Genomic DNA, 14,197 nt, shown 5'->3' on the forward strand with positions numbered 1-14,197 from the left:
ACAGGATGAAAGGAAATGGCCTCAAGTTGCAGGGAAGATTTAGATGGGATATAAGGGAAAATTTCTTCTTGGAAAAGGTTGTGAAGCATTCAGCAGGTTGCCCAGGGCAGTGGTGGAGTCATCACCCAGTAAATGTTGAAAAAATCTGTGGATGTGGCTCTTGGGGACATGGTTTAGTGCTGACCATGGTGGTGGGTGCTGATGGTTGGACTTGATCTTAAAGGTCTTTTCCAACCTCAGCAATTCCAGGATTCTGTGCTGCCAAAGAACAGCAATTGAGCAGGTTGGAAAGAGGCTCCTGTTCTGCACTTGGTGACCCTCCCCTCTCCCAGGGGAAGGATTTTTTTCCGTCTCCGTCTGTGTGAGCTGCTGTTAAGGTGGGATGAGGACTGACACTGGGCCAGACTGGCTTTGCAGTGGGTCCTGCTGTGCTGCTCTGGATTGCAGAGTTTTCTATTTGATCTTGTGGCACTGCTGGGCCAAATAGTTCCCCAAAGTCCTTTGTGCTGCTGGACAAAGTGATCATAAAATCACAAAATAGTTGGGATTGGAAGGAACTTTAAAGCCCAGCTCATTCCACCCCCTGGAACACCTTCACCAGACTGGGTTGCTCCAAGCCACATCCAACCTGGCCTTGAACCCACAGGTTTCCTCAGGACAGGATGGGTCCTCCTCTGAATTTCCTGAACTCATGGCAAGATTTCTGCTCCTCAGCCCCTGCCTAAAGCAGCCTGTGCTGCAGCAGGGATAAAAGCCAGACTGGTGATTTCTGTTGAGGTGCTTTGCCACGCTCCGCTGAGCATGTGTGTGGAGAGACCTCACTAAAGTGTGTTAAGTGCTCATCCATGTTAACACCTTGTGCCTACATTTGTCCTGTGGTTGCTGAAGCAACCTGGGCAAAAGCTCTCTTGCATTAACACTGTCAAGTGCTGTATTTGTGAGAGTCCTTTTTTTCCCAGGAACCAGCCAGCTTCTTTATATGAACCTTTGCTCATGTTCCTGGTTTTGTTCCTGTAGTTTCCTGCAGATGTTGCAGGATCTTTGAATTTCTCCTTGTTTAACTAAAGCTGTTGATGCCACTGTGACCAGTTGGGCAGAGCTGGGAATGTGCTAACAGCTTTAATGCTCACACCAAAATGGAATTTTGGTGGAATCATGGAATTGCATGGAGATCAGAAGAATGATAGCTCCTTCCCAGTGGCTTTTTGCATCTCCCTTCCCCACATTTTGGGCAGTAAAAGCAGAGGTGGTAGGAGGTTGCAGACTGCCAGGCCCTGCCCTAAGTGTTCCTTCCTTTAGCTGCTGGAAAATCCTGACAGAAAAGCTGTGCCCTAGAAGAGCTAAAATGTCATTTGGAAGTGACAAGGCACAGATCCCCTGGAAACCAGGCTTCATTAGCTCTGGTGTCCAAAGAATGACTTATTTATCCTGTTTCTTAAAATAACCGTGTTACACTCCAACGTAATTTGCTGTGCATGGAGAAACAATGCAGCAAACCTTGGGGGCAGCTTATGTGGGCCAAAGCCACTGGAGAGTCTTTGTGTTTGCCTCTGGGAAATGTTTGGAGGGGCAGATTTCAGAGGGATTGCTGTGCCTTTGCAGGAGTTTGCAACAACATTTGGAATCCTTTTGAACAGAAAACATCATTTAACAGCACTTGGGGCTGGAGTGGTGGTGATTTACTTTGCTTTGGCCAGGTTAAGCAGGTGAGGGGTAGGAAGGGCTGCTTCCAGTGACCTGGCTGTTGTTTGTCTCCTGTCCCCAAGCCTCGTGCAGGATCTGCTGTCGCTGTGGCACCGAGTACATGGTGTCAGCCTCGGGGAGCTGCATCCGCAAGGAGGAGTGCGTCCATCACTGGGGGCGGCTGCGCAAGCAGAGAGGTACAGCCCTGCCGGGGGAGTGGCCCCTGCTGCCTGCTCCAGCTCCTAACACAGGGTCTCCCTCAGCTTTGAGCTTGATTTTGGGGCTTGTCACGCTCCCAGGTGGTGGCAGCTTTGTGCCTGTCACTGCAATGACCTCGCAAAGAGCTGCCGGGCTTGGCTGCCTCAGAATGTGACACTGGGGCTGCAGCAGAGGTGCTTCATCTTTGTTCAGAAAAATAAAGGAAAAAACCTTCCTGTGCTTTTTGAAAGAATCAGACCTTTAAAAGGCTGACTGGGAGCACTAGAGGTCTGTCACTCCCAGGAGAGTTCACTGATCGTGGTTGAATTCATTTGTAGCAAGGCACTAACCTAGTTTGAGCTCTGCTCTGGTTTTCCATCAGAGCATCTGAGTGGCTTCTGGAGTTTGTCTGGCTGAGTACCAGAGACTTAAACCCTTTAGATTGCTGCCTGTGAATGCACAGTTATTTTCCCCCTGTGTTTGACACATTTTTGTCATGCTTATCCAGGGGATCTGCACGTGAAAGCTGAAGTTCAGGTCTCTTGTTAACAAGAGCCTTCTCCTTGACCCTTCATCTCTTGCTCTTTCAGTGCCAGGTGGGTGGGAAACTCACTACAGCTGCTGCTCCGGAGCTGTGGGGTCACCAGGCTGCCAGGTTGCTAAAGTAAGTGATGGAACAACACCTCTTTATTCTCAGTGACATTTGTGCTCTGCTCACAGTGGCAGTGGCTGGGAAATCCTTGCTTAAGCCTTTAGAAGAACAGTGGCTTCTCTTAAGGGGATAAAACAAGTGCAACTATTTTTTTTTTTTTTTTTTTTTTTTTTGCTCTGCCGTGGTAGGAAAATCCAGTATTTGACACTCAGCTGTCTGGAGTGAGCTGGGTTCATTTATCCTGAGCTGCCCAGCTCATCTGCTTGAGGGACATAGAAAAGCTCATGTTCTTTAGTGAATCACAGAAGGAATGAGAAATAAGGGATTTCCTTTTAAGGAGCAGTCTCAGGGCCTTGGCAACAGTGTGGCAAACCCTTTTTCCCTTTCCAGATTCCCATGCTAAGGTAACTTTATCCTGGTGGACAAATCTCTTCTGACAAGTTTTCTGTTTGTTGCCTGTCCTTGGTTGTAATGAGGGAAGGAACCTTCCCAAGGAGCCTGTTGTAACTCCAAAATATCACAAAACTTCTTTTGAGGGAGCCCAGCACTAGAAAAAAGAGTGAAGAAGCTTCTCAGGTGTGGAGTTTGCTAGAGTAGAGCACTGTCTGGGTACCTTTGCACAGGTGCTTTTTTCTTGCCCTTAGGCAGCAGGAGAGTTGGTGTCCTAGCCCAGCATCCCCAGTCTGTCTTGTGCCTTTCTCTCAGGTCTCTGGGCATGTTCCTTGTCACTTGTTTTAGTGGCATTTTTATATTTGGCACCTGCCACACAGGGAAGAAGCAAAAGCTAGAGGTAGAAGGTGATTCTGGGCAAAATTCAAGGTTTGTTATAATTTATTTGTTTACACCATAAAAGCCTGCCCTGCACAGTTGGATTGGATGGTATCAGGTTATTACTTTTCTTTATTTTCCACATGAATTTAGGATTTTTTTTTTAAATCACTTCTCTGGGCACCCTGTGCCAGGGCCTCCCCACCCTCACAATTCCTTCCCAATATCCCATCCATCTCTGCCCTCTGGCAGTGGGAAGCCATTCCCTGTGTCCTGTCACTCCATACCAGTATAAAAAGTCCCTCTCCCTCCATTTTATAAGTCCCCAGTTTTCATAGCACCCTTTGGTAGATTCAAGGTTGAATCCACAGCCTGCTCAGCATCAGAGCATGCAGTGAAATTTTTGGATATTGGGGTATTGGGAAGCACAGAATCCTTCAGTGTTGAAGAAGGGCTTTGAAAGCAGAAAATGTTTGTAATGAGACCATTCTCAGTAACTGGAGCAGTAAGCTGGTTAGAAAAGCTTCTGTGTGTGCGTGTCCAAGGACAAGGGTGGGAAATCCTTGCTTAAGCCTTTAGAAGAACAGTGGCTTCCTTTATGGGGATAAAACAAGTGCAACTTAAATTGTTTTCCTCTGCAATGGTAGGAAAATGCAGTGTTTGACACTCAGTGTGGAGTGAGCTGGGTTTGCTGCAGTTAGGCAGGGAGGCAGGAGGTGGCAGGAGGGAGCTGTGCTGCTCCAGGGAGCCTGCAGAGGCTGCTCTTTGTGCTTCCTTGGCTCTCAAAAACAGGAGCAACTTCCCTGCCCTCCTCCCAGCCAGGAAGAATTGGGCATTTTCTGGACAACAAAAATAACTAATACAAAAAATACCTGGGGTTTTTTGTTTTGTTTTTTTGGTTTTTTTTTTTCTCTTCACTTCACTGCCCAGTTCTGTTGTTTTACACAGGGAGGGAAGGCTGAAGCTGCAAGGGAGAAGTGTTTGGTGTCTCCTGGCTGCTGAGCTGCTCTCCCCACTCCCTCACAGAGCAGTTCCATGCCATGGGTGCAGAGTGGACAAGTGCAGCCCCTTGCACCAGGGCAGCAGTGATCCATGAGGCCTTTGAGCAGTGCTGGCTGTGGAATCAGGGAGTGATTGGCCTCAGTGTTGGCCCAGCTGCCTCATTAACTTCAAATGATGCAGTTCCTGTGCTCTGGCTGCACCTGCAGTAGTGACCTGTGCAGGAAAATATGCAAATCCTGCTTTGCTTTCCTCCCTGCCCACACACAGCAGCTTTACAAGGACCTCAATTCCTCCTCTGTCCAGCCTTTAATCCTGGGACAAACCAGAACAGTTTCATTCTTTGTAGGGTGAGACCAATGGGAAGCTCTGTCCTGGGCACTGCTGAGGCCCCACCTCAAATCCTGGGGTCAGTTTGGGGCTCCTCATGACAAGAAGGACACTGAGGGGCTGGAGTGTGTCCAGAGAAGGGAATGGAAATGGGGAAGGGTCTGGAGCCCCAGGAGGGGCTGAGGGAGCTGGGAAGGGGCTCTGCCTGGAGAAGAGGAGGCTCAGGAGGCCCTTGTGGCTCTGCACAGCTCCTGACAGGAGGGGACAGCCAGGGGGGTCGGGCTCTGCTCCAGGGAACAGGGACAGGAGGAGAGGGAACGGCCTCAGGCTGGGCCAGGGGAGGTTTAGGTTGGAAACTGGGAAAATTCCTTCACAGAAAAGTTTGTAAAGCATTGGAAGAGGCTTCCCAGGGCAGTGGTTGAGTCACCATCCCTGGGAGTGTTCAGGAACCGTGTGGGTGTGGCACTTGGGGATGTGGTTTAGTGGTGACCATTGTGGGCCTGCTGGGTTGACTTGATGATCTTGGGAGCCCTTTCCAGCCTTAGGGATTCAGTGATTCCATGGTTTTGGACATGGCAAAGGAGGCTGTGCCCACGTTGCTGTGGTTGTACACAAATACAAGGGGATTTAGGGACAGACAAAATTTAAACACAACAGAAAACCCCACTGGGGAATAAGGAAGGGAGAGCATCACCCCTGGGTGTGGTGCAGGTTGGTTTTACCTAGAACTGTGTCAGCAAGTAGAAGGACAGTCCCAGCTCTGCCTTGCTCTCTGTTACCTGTTCCTGCTTCCCCTTTAAACTTCCTCCAGCTCAGAACCCCTGCTTGCCAGGAAGGTTTCAGGAGAACCAGTGGGTCTGTGCTGTGGAGGAGTGTGAGAGTACCTGTGTTGCAACAGCAGCTCAATCATGCACTGGCTAAAACCACTTGTGAAATCACTCCCTGAGTTTTCCTGCTGGATCTTGTTGACCCTGGAGCTTTAGCTGGGAACAGTGCAGAGTGCTTGGAAATGCCCTTTATTGCCTCAAGAGCTGGTGGGCTGGAGCTCCTGTGGGTGTGGGCTGGCTGGGTGTGGAGTGCAGTGTGTGGATGCACGCATTGCTCTGGAGCTGGCTGGCTGCTCGTGCTCACACAGGGATGTCTGGGCTTAGGATCCTGCACCTGGCCTTGTCTTGGAGCCAGGAGCTGGAGTTACAGCAGAGTCAGGCCTCAGTGTGACCCTTCCTGACTAATTCTGCTCCAGATTGAAAACTCCTTCTCCCCAGACTCGTGATGTCCTGCTCCTGCATGTGCTGTCAGTAGGATGCCACCAGCCCTGATGTGCCACTGGAATTAGGGCTGCCCATGGCTGTGTTTGCTGTGGTTGTGAACTTCTGAAAATTTATTCCTCATTAAGAAATTATTAAAACCCCACTTTTGTTGAGGTGGAGGTTTGTGGGAGTGGGCTTTTTGGCTTCTTGTTCCTGTGATCACCAGCTGTCCCTGGCTTTTCCTTTCAGCAACACGTGCACGATGGGCGCAAGGAGAGCCTGGATGGCTTTGTGAAGACTTTTGAGAAGCTGCCCACGACTGATGGCTACCCTGGGATCTATGCCTTAGACTGTGAAATGGTGGGTCTAAAGCCAAAACAAAGCTTTTTGGGGCTGCCTGAGGTGTGACACGAGTGGCTGAAGGGAAGCTGTTTGCTGACCTCATTCTCTCTGTTCTGAATATTGGTGCTGGAGGTGTAAATGAGCTCTTATTGATTGGTGTGTTTGGCTTGAGGGCTGTGCAGCCCTGACAGGCTCTGACTGGACCACGCTGGGCAGTGCTGCTGCCTGGCCTGCTGCACCACATGTGCTGCAGTTTGGGAGCTGCAGCCCTTGGGGGAGGGGCTCCACAGATCCCACACTGTTTTGGCCTCTGCCTCTCATCACATCTGCCCTCTTCCTTGCAGTGCTACACTAAGCAAGGACTGGAGCTGACGAGAGTAACTGTGATCAACTCAGAGCTGAAAGTGGTGTATGACACCTTTGTCAAGCCTGACTCCAAGGTGGTGGATTACAACACCAGGTGAGGGCTGTAACACCAGCTGAGGATGGTCTTCCTTGGGACAGAGCTTTGTGCTCTCTCAGGAACTTGGTGTGGCTGGCAGCACTTGGTGAAACTCCACTGACCACCACTCCCTAAGGGCTGAGGGGCTTTGGGCCTTGAGGTGTTTCTTCAAGTGAAGGACCCTCACCTGTGTGCTGTTGCTCTGCAGGTTCTCAGGTGTGACAGAAGAGGACCTGGAGAACACGAGCATCACCCTGCGGGATGTCCAAGCTGTCCTACTGAACATGTTCAGTGCAGACACCATACTGATAGGGCACAGCTTGGAAAGCGACTTATTTGCACTAAAGGTAACTTGGGCTCTTGCTTTCACGTCTCCCTGTGGTGCTCTCCCACCCTGGGGGGTGTTAGGTGTCTCCTTCAAATTTAGGAACTGTTTATTTCCAAGGACCAGGGAGTGGCCTCACCTCAGGTCCTGTGTGCAGTTTTGGACACCACAATGTAAAAAAGCCATGCCCACATTAGAGAGTGTCCAGAGGAGCTGTGAGCGTGGGGAAGGGTCTGGAGGAGCCTCATGAGGAGCAGCTGAGGGTACTTGGTTTGTTCAGCCTAGAGGAGACTGAGGGGAGACTCGTTGTGGTCTTCACTATCCTCATGGGGGAAGAGGAGGGGCAGGGGCTGATCTTTTCTCTCACATGACCAGGGACAGGAGGCCAGGAAGGGCTGGAGCTGTGCCAGGGCTTGGCATGGAGCTCAGGGAAAGGTTCTTGCCCCCGAGGGTGCTGGCACTGCCCAGGCTGCCCAGGGAATGGTCCCGGCCCCAAGGCTGCCAGAGCTGCAGGAGCGTTTGGACAGCGCTGCCAGGGGTGCTCAGGGTGGGCTTGTTGGGGTGGCTGGGCAGGGACAGGCTGGGCTGAGCATCCCTGAGGGTCCCTTCCCACTGAGAACATTCCAGGATTCCATGGTTTGTCCAGTCTCTGAGCCTGTGTGAAGCTGGTTTTGGTGGAAGTGCAGGGGGGTGGGGTCATGTCTGTCACTTATGGTGTCACCTCAGCTTTTAGTGGCTGCTGCTGCCCAGGGTGACAGAGCTGGACAGGGCTCTGAGCAGCCTGGTCTGGTGGAAGGTGGAACAAGATGGTCTCTAATGTCTCTTCCAACCCAAACCATTCCATGATTCTATGACTGATCCTAAATCATTTGCCTCTCACCCCTGCTTGATCTGTTCTCTGCTCTATGCCAGCTTTTCCAGCAATTGTGATGTTACTTTGGTGAAGCTACTTCGACCTTTTACCTGTCCTGTTTCCTGCCTGGCCCTCATCAGCCTGATGTGCCCATCCCTCAGCCACCTCTGCTGTCCTGCCAGGGAATCTGTCCTGCACTGAGGCCCCAGGGCTTTGTCCTGGGTCACCAGGAGAGCGTGTGGCAGGCAGGAGCCAAGTCTTTGTGCTCACATGCCAGAACTTCCCTCAACCATTCTTTGTCCCACAGCTCTCCTGCTGAAGCCTCTGTGGCTGCCAGCTCCCAGGGCTGGCTTGGAAGCAGGAGCTTTTAAGGCCTGTAAAACACTTTACCTCTCTGTGGAACCCTTTATCCCAGCCTTGGAGAGGCTTCATCATAATCAGAAAGACATTATTTCCAGTTAGATCAGCTCGAGATGACTGCCTTGGCCTCTTAGAGGCTTGATTTTCTCTTAGCACCTCAGCTGCTGCCAAGAGGAGGAGCCCAGAGCAATCCAGCAGAGCCGTGGGGTGTCACAGCAGAATGGCCCAGGGCTGTGCCACTAAAGCCATATCTCACTAATGGCTGTGGCAACTTCCAAGTGCTGATGGCATTTCAAGTTTTATTTAAAGCTTTATTATCCTGTTTCCTCACTCTTCCTGATCTACATAAGTAATTACCAGTGTGTCTGGGAGGGTGCCAGGGCTGAGTGCAGTCCAGGGGAGATTATCCATAACATTGGCAGTTTTATATTCCGAGGAGTGGAGCAGGTTGTTCCTGTTAAAGTGCAGTTGTGGAGCTGTTACTGATGGAGTTATGGGTTGTCCTGTAACATGAGCTGGTGCCTGGAGGCAGAGAGGAGAGGGGATTATCAGGGTCCTGTTGGAGTCATTCCTGTTGGGACAGGACACAGGTTTATCTCTTAGGCCCTGCCCTTCACTCCTGTGCTCAGGATATGGGATTGCCTTCACCCACATTCCTTCAGCTCCCACTGAATGCAGCTCATGACAGCAGAGAATTCTTCTTGTCTTAGCCTGAGAGGAAGAAATCAGTGTTAGAAAAAAGCCAGCCTGCCCTGTGTTTATGGACTTTATCAGGTGGGGCCTTTTGGCTGTCCCCAGCCCCCTTGGTGCAGGGCAGGGGTCACTTTGACCTCTTCAGCATCCTCAGTTCCTCCACCGTGGTGACAATTCTTAGCTGAGCTGTTGGATTAGAGAGCCCCTCTGCTCTGGAGCCAGGCTGGCAGAGCTGGGGGTGCTCACCTGGACAAGAGAAGGCTCCAGGGAGAGCTCAGAGCCCCTTGCAGGGCCTGAAGGGGCTCCAGGAGAGCTGCAGAGGGACTGGGGACAAGGCCTGCAGGGACAGGACACAGGGAATGGCTGCCACTGCCAGAGGGCAGGGCTGGATGGGATCTTGGGCAGGAATTGTTCCCTGGCAGGGTGGGCAGGCCCTGGCACAGGGTGCCCAGAGCAGCTGTGGCTGCCCCTGGATCCCTGGCAGTGCCCAAGGCCAGGCTGGACATTGGGGCTTGGAGTGACCTGGGACAGTGGAAGCTGTCCCACCATGGCAGGGATGGAGTGGAAGCCCTTTGAAAAGTCCCAACTGGAAACACTCTCTGCTATGATTCAGTGATAGAATTTCCTTGTCCCATTCCACCCTTGCTGAGCTGGTGCTGGTTAAAAACTTCCTGTTGAGTCACTGCTGGTGGATGGGAGGATTTGGGGTTTGTTTGCACCCTGAAGGCCAGGCCTGCTCTGTAGCAGCAGTGTGATGTACATCCTGCTTTGTCATGTGTGCACATCCTGCCCACTTCTGTCCCCATCTTAGAATCCCAGGATGGTTTGGTTGGAAGGCACCCCGAGGATTACCCAGTTCCAGTGCTCTGCCACAGGCAGGGGTGCCACTCACTAGACTGAGGAGCAGCTGAAAGGTTGCTGCAACTCCCACAGGGGCTGTTCTGCAGTCAGCTGGCTCTTCAGTTTAGTTTTTAATTGGGAAAGACTCCAGAGCTCTTCCAGCTTCTCCCAGCTGGGGCATTAAGGACTGACCTGTCCTGCTGGAGTTACACAAACTGGATCAGCCCCAATCTCTGCTGAGATTCAGGAAACCTCCTGAATGTGAGGTTCCAGGGCTGTGGGGCTGGCACAGCAGTGGGAATGCTGTGTGCCCACACCCTGCAAGGGGAATCATCCTGGATCCAGCCAGAGCCTCCTGCCAGACTGGTTGGGTCAGAAGCTGCCGAGAGCGGTCACGGAGCCCAGAGGTGACCGGAAGGTTGCTGCAGCATGGCTAATCCCAAGGAGTGCCTGTCTGTCCCTGTGAGAGTGGAGAAATAACCCTGTTCCTCTGCTCCTCCCCAGCTGATCCACGGCACTGTGGTGGACACAGCCATCGTGTTCCCCCACCGCCTGGGGCTGCCCTACAAGCGGGCCCTGCGCACGCTGATGGCCGACTACCTCAAACGCATCATCCAGGACAACGGTGAGGCCTCGCAGGGACCCCCTTCCTCCTGCTCTGCTCTCCTCAGCCCTGCCTTCCTCTGCTCTCCCCAGTTCTCTTGCCCCTGGTGTTTTCTGCCCTGCATGTGTGTGCTAGCTGGGAATGTGCTGGCGTAAGAAGCCTCAGCCACAGCTCGTTTGTATGGCCCCTGTTCCGAGGGCAGAGCTCTCCCTGCTTCCCTGCCTGTGCTGAGTGGGACAAAGGAAGTGGTGTGGGAAGGCCGAGGGTGGCTCTGCCAAGGTCGGGTCCTGCCCTCCCTTCTCTCTCTGGCCAGCTGGGATGGAACTTCCTGTTGGAAGTGGGGCCTGTTCCCTCTTGTCTTCCCTGAGCACACTGTAAACACTGCTGGGGAAGCTCCCAGCTGTTCCATAGCTGATGGTGTCAGGCTCAAGCCCAGCAAAAAGTGTGGGTTTAGTGGAAAAAAATACATGTTTAATATAGGGAGTATTCAGCCTGGAGAAGAGAAGGCTTTGGGGACTCCTTAAAGCTCCGTGCAGGGCCTGAAGGGGCTCCAGGAGAGCTGCAGAGGGACTGGGGACAAGGCCTGGAGGGACAGGACCCAGGGAATGGCTGCCACTGCCAGAGGGCAGGGCTGGATGGGATCTTGGGCAGGAATTGTTCCCTGGCAGGGTGGCTCCTTAGAGCTCCTTGCAGGGCCTGAAGGGGCTCCAGGAGAGCTGCAGAGGGACTGGGGACAAGGCCTGGAGGGACAGGTCCCAGGGAATGGCTGCCACTGCCAGAGGGCAGGGCTGGATGGGATCTTGGGCAGGAATTGTTCCCTGGCAGGGTGGGCAGGCCCTGGCACAGGGTGCCCAGAGCAGCTGTGGCTGCCCCTGGATCCCTGGCAGTGCCCAAGGCCAGGCTGGGCAGGGCTTGCAGTGACCTGGGACAGTGGAAGGTGTCCCTGCCATGGCAGGGGTGGCACTGGATCAGCTTGAACAAACCATAAACCATTCTGTGATTCTGTGGAATCTTTAAATCTCCAGCTGTGGCTCAGGGTGCCCCCAGGTGTGGCTGGGGCTGCAGGGGCCAGGGAGCAGCTGGCTCTGCCTGGGGAGCTCCCTGAGCTGAGCTGAGCTGAGCAGGCAGATCCCTCACTGCCACTGTGTTTGTGTCCCCAGTGGAAGGACACGACTCCAGTGAGGATGCCAGAGCCTGCATGGAGCTGATGGTGTGGAAGATCAGAGAGGATGCCAAGGTGAAGCGATGACCTGCGTTGTGTCTCTGCTGTCCTCCTGCACCTCTGTGAAGAAGCAGTGCAATAAATGCCCACAGCCACTCTGTCCCCCCGTGCCAGCAGCATGTTCCTGCTCCCCAGCCATCCCAGCAGGACTCCTGGACTCACACCTGCAGCCCCCCTGCCCAGGTGGTGGCTCTCGGATCCTCAGACTCCACCTGAGGGATTCTCTGTGGTCCAAGCACTGCCTTTTGGGCCTGGCAAGGTGGTTTTGAGTAGCACAACCAGAACTTCTTGGTTCCTAGGAGAAGTTTGTTAGAGGTAGGTTGGAGATGTGCAGAAGGTTCTTTCTGGTTCAGTTCAAAGTAGATTGTTTACTTTTTTTTTTCCCCAAATGTAACTTAAATTGCCTCTGTACTCCAAAGCAGTGTTTGGAGAGGGGGGAGATGGAAGAAGGTTGGGCAGGAAGCTGTGAGTGGATGGTGTAGCTGGGGTGGGAAGCAAGAGCTGAGAATCAAGCACTTGGGAAGAGATCCTGGTGCAGTCCCACTGCAGAGCTGCAAAAGAGGGAGGCAGGCTCTGAGGGAGAGGAATGAGATGGGATCTGGGAATTGCCACCTGCTGTGCCCCAGGTGATCTCCTTGCTGAGGGCTGGCTGGCACCTGGTTCTGCAGTCAGTGCAAAGGGGGAAACCACGAGTGTCCCACCTTGCCCAGACCTCAGGGAGCCACGAGGCAGGACAGGGACAAACAGCTCCCAGAGCCAGGGAGAGCCTGCATCCCATCACTGCAGGGTAGGACAAGGGTCCTTCCCTGACCCTCAGCTTCCAGCAGGGCTCCAGTGAGCTTGTGTTCAGGGAACAAGGTTTTTGGGTATGCAGAGAAGGTTGCACCTAAGGGTGGTGTCAGCAGAGTGCAGGACTCCTCAGCAGTCTGGCCCTGCTGTAGGGACTTGGTCCAGGCCAAAGCAAAAGGGGAAAATCCTTCCTTTCACCTCGTTTACATGCTGGGAGTTCTGTAGAGAGCAAAGGACCCAGCTGTGTGTCTGGCACCTGGACTAAAGCAGCTGCTGAGTGTGACTGTCACTGGGGTGACTGGATGGCACTGGTGGGTCCCTCTGCCCAGCCCCTGCTGCTGGCTGGGGACAGCAGAGCTGAGGGGAACAGTCCCCATGGACCCCATGTCTGTCAGCTGGGGTCAGGGAGCACCTTCACCCCAGAGCAGTGACCCCTCACCCTCCCTGGCAGCGCTGGAATTGTCCCTTGGTGGCTGCTGTGTCCCTGTGTCCCTGCAGGGGCTGGCTGTGTCAGTCTGGGGGCAGTGGGGCAGAGCAGCTGCTGGGGTTTGGTTCCTGTCAGAGCCAGGTCCTGCTCACTCCTTTGTGCCCCTGCTTGGTTTGGGGACAGCTGGGTGTCCCCTGCATGTCCTGCTGAGCCGTCCCAGCCTGTGGGCAGGAGCGTGGGCTGGGCTGTGGTCCAGGACAGGGATGTCCTGCTCCAGCCCCACGCTGGGCCTGGTGAACTCTGCATCCCACTGCTGCCCTTGGAGGCAGGGAGGTGACTTCTCTGCCAGGCTCTCCAGGAGCCACCAGGAGCAGTGGGGCTGTACAGACTCCTGCTACTGCTGAGCCCATCTGTGTTTCCCCTGGCAGCCAGTTCCTTACCCCAGGTTTTGGGGATGCAGCTCCCTGCTGCTCCCCCACTGCTCCACATCCAGCTCTGCTCCTTCCCTGTCCTGGGGCTTCCACCCCAAGCAGCCTTGGGACACCTTGGGCTGTCCCTGTGTCCCACTGCCTGCAGGGAACAGTGCTGGTCCTGCCCAGGCTGTGGGAGACAGTTCAGTGCTTCCAGCTGGGGAGGGAAGGGTTTGTTCCTGCTCCTGCCTCTTTCCCATGTTTATCCCCCATTGATCTTCACCCCTGGCTGCGGCGATGGAATGTCCCTGGAGCAGCCAGCCAGGCTCAGATCTGGCTCTTGCCTCTTGCCAGTTCCTCAGCAGGCAGCCCCTGCCTCCCAGCCTTCCCACAGCAGCTCGTTCCCTGGGAAAGCCAGGCATTGTGCCGTGGGCACGGTGTGCTGTGTCTTGCTCTGCAGCTGCTTGGCTCCCTCCCACCTCCTGGGGCTGGGGCAGGCAGGAATCCTGCCGGGCCGTGGACCTCCATCATTTCCCCTTCCTTTCCCCATGGTCCAGCCTAAAGTGAGGCTTTTGGGTTGGGGGTGTGGAGGAGTTGCCTGTGTCAAGGGATGTCCCTGGGAGGGTGGAACCATATCCAGCCACACCATGGGTGTGGTCAGAGCCAGTCCTGGCCCAGGGCTGCCATCACCTCCCCAGGCACCAGAGGTTTGGTTGGGTTGTACAGAACGATTGTAACCTGTAACTTTTTGTAATTGTTTTTAATAAAAGAGTGTTGACTAGATGCACATTCCTGAGTCTGGGACTGCTCTGCCTGCAGATGGTTGTGGAGGGGGGGTGCTGGAGCCATCCTGCAGCTGGGAGGAGCTGGACAGGCTTCTCAGGAGATCCTTCCCAAGATGGAGAAGTGGGTTCAGCAGGTCCAAGGTCCTGCACATGGGGCTGGGCATCTCAGCCCTGAGCACAGGCTGGGGAATGAACTCACAGAGAGCAGCCCTGGGGAGAAGGACT

General features: G+C 53.9%; 1 protein-coding gene across 1 annotated transcript in view; it reads left to right on the top strand.

Annotated features, from left to right (window-relative positions):
• The window catches only part of REXO1 (RNA exonuclease 1 homolog), a 46,386-nt gene extending 32,418 nt beyond the window's left edge, over nucleotides 1-13,968 (top strand). Inside the window, exons 10-16 of the mRNA XM_041422664.1 lie at nucleotides 1,767-1,880; nucleotides 2,472-2,545; nucleotides 6,130-6,240; nucleotides 6,567-6,682; nucleotides 6,873-7,011; nucleotides 10,240-10,360; nucleotides 11,500-13,968. Of these exons, the coding sequence (XP_041278598.1) occupies nucleotides 1,767-1,880; nucleotides 2,472-2,545; nucleotides 6,130-6,240; nucleotides 6,567-6,682; nucleotides 6,873-7,011; nucleotides 10,240-10,360; nucleotides 11,500-11,588 (764 nt within the window). The 3' untranslated portion in view covers nucleotides 11,589-13,968. The remainder of the gene's footprint in view (nucleotides 1-1,766; nucleotides 1,881-2,471; nucleotides 2,546-6,129; nucleotides 6,241-6,566; nucleotides 6,683-6,872; nucleotides 7,012-10,239; nucleotides 10,361-11,499) is intronic.
• Nucleotides 13,969-14,197: the final 229 nt, after the last annotated feature.

This window comes from Onychostruthus taczanowskii, unplaced genomic scaffold (assembly GCF_017590055.1).
Source record: "Onychostruthus taczanowskii isolate IOZ18803 unplaced genomic scaffold, ASM1759005v1 scaffold110, whole genome shotgun sequence".
Taxonomy (NCBI): Eukaryota; Metazoa; Chordata; class Aves; order Passeriformes; family Passeridae; genus Onychostruthus; species Onychostruthus taczanowskii.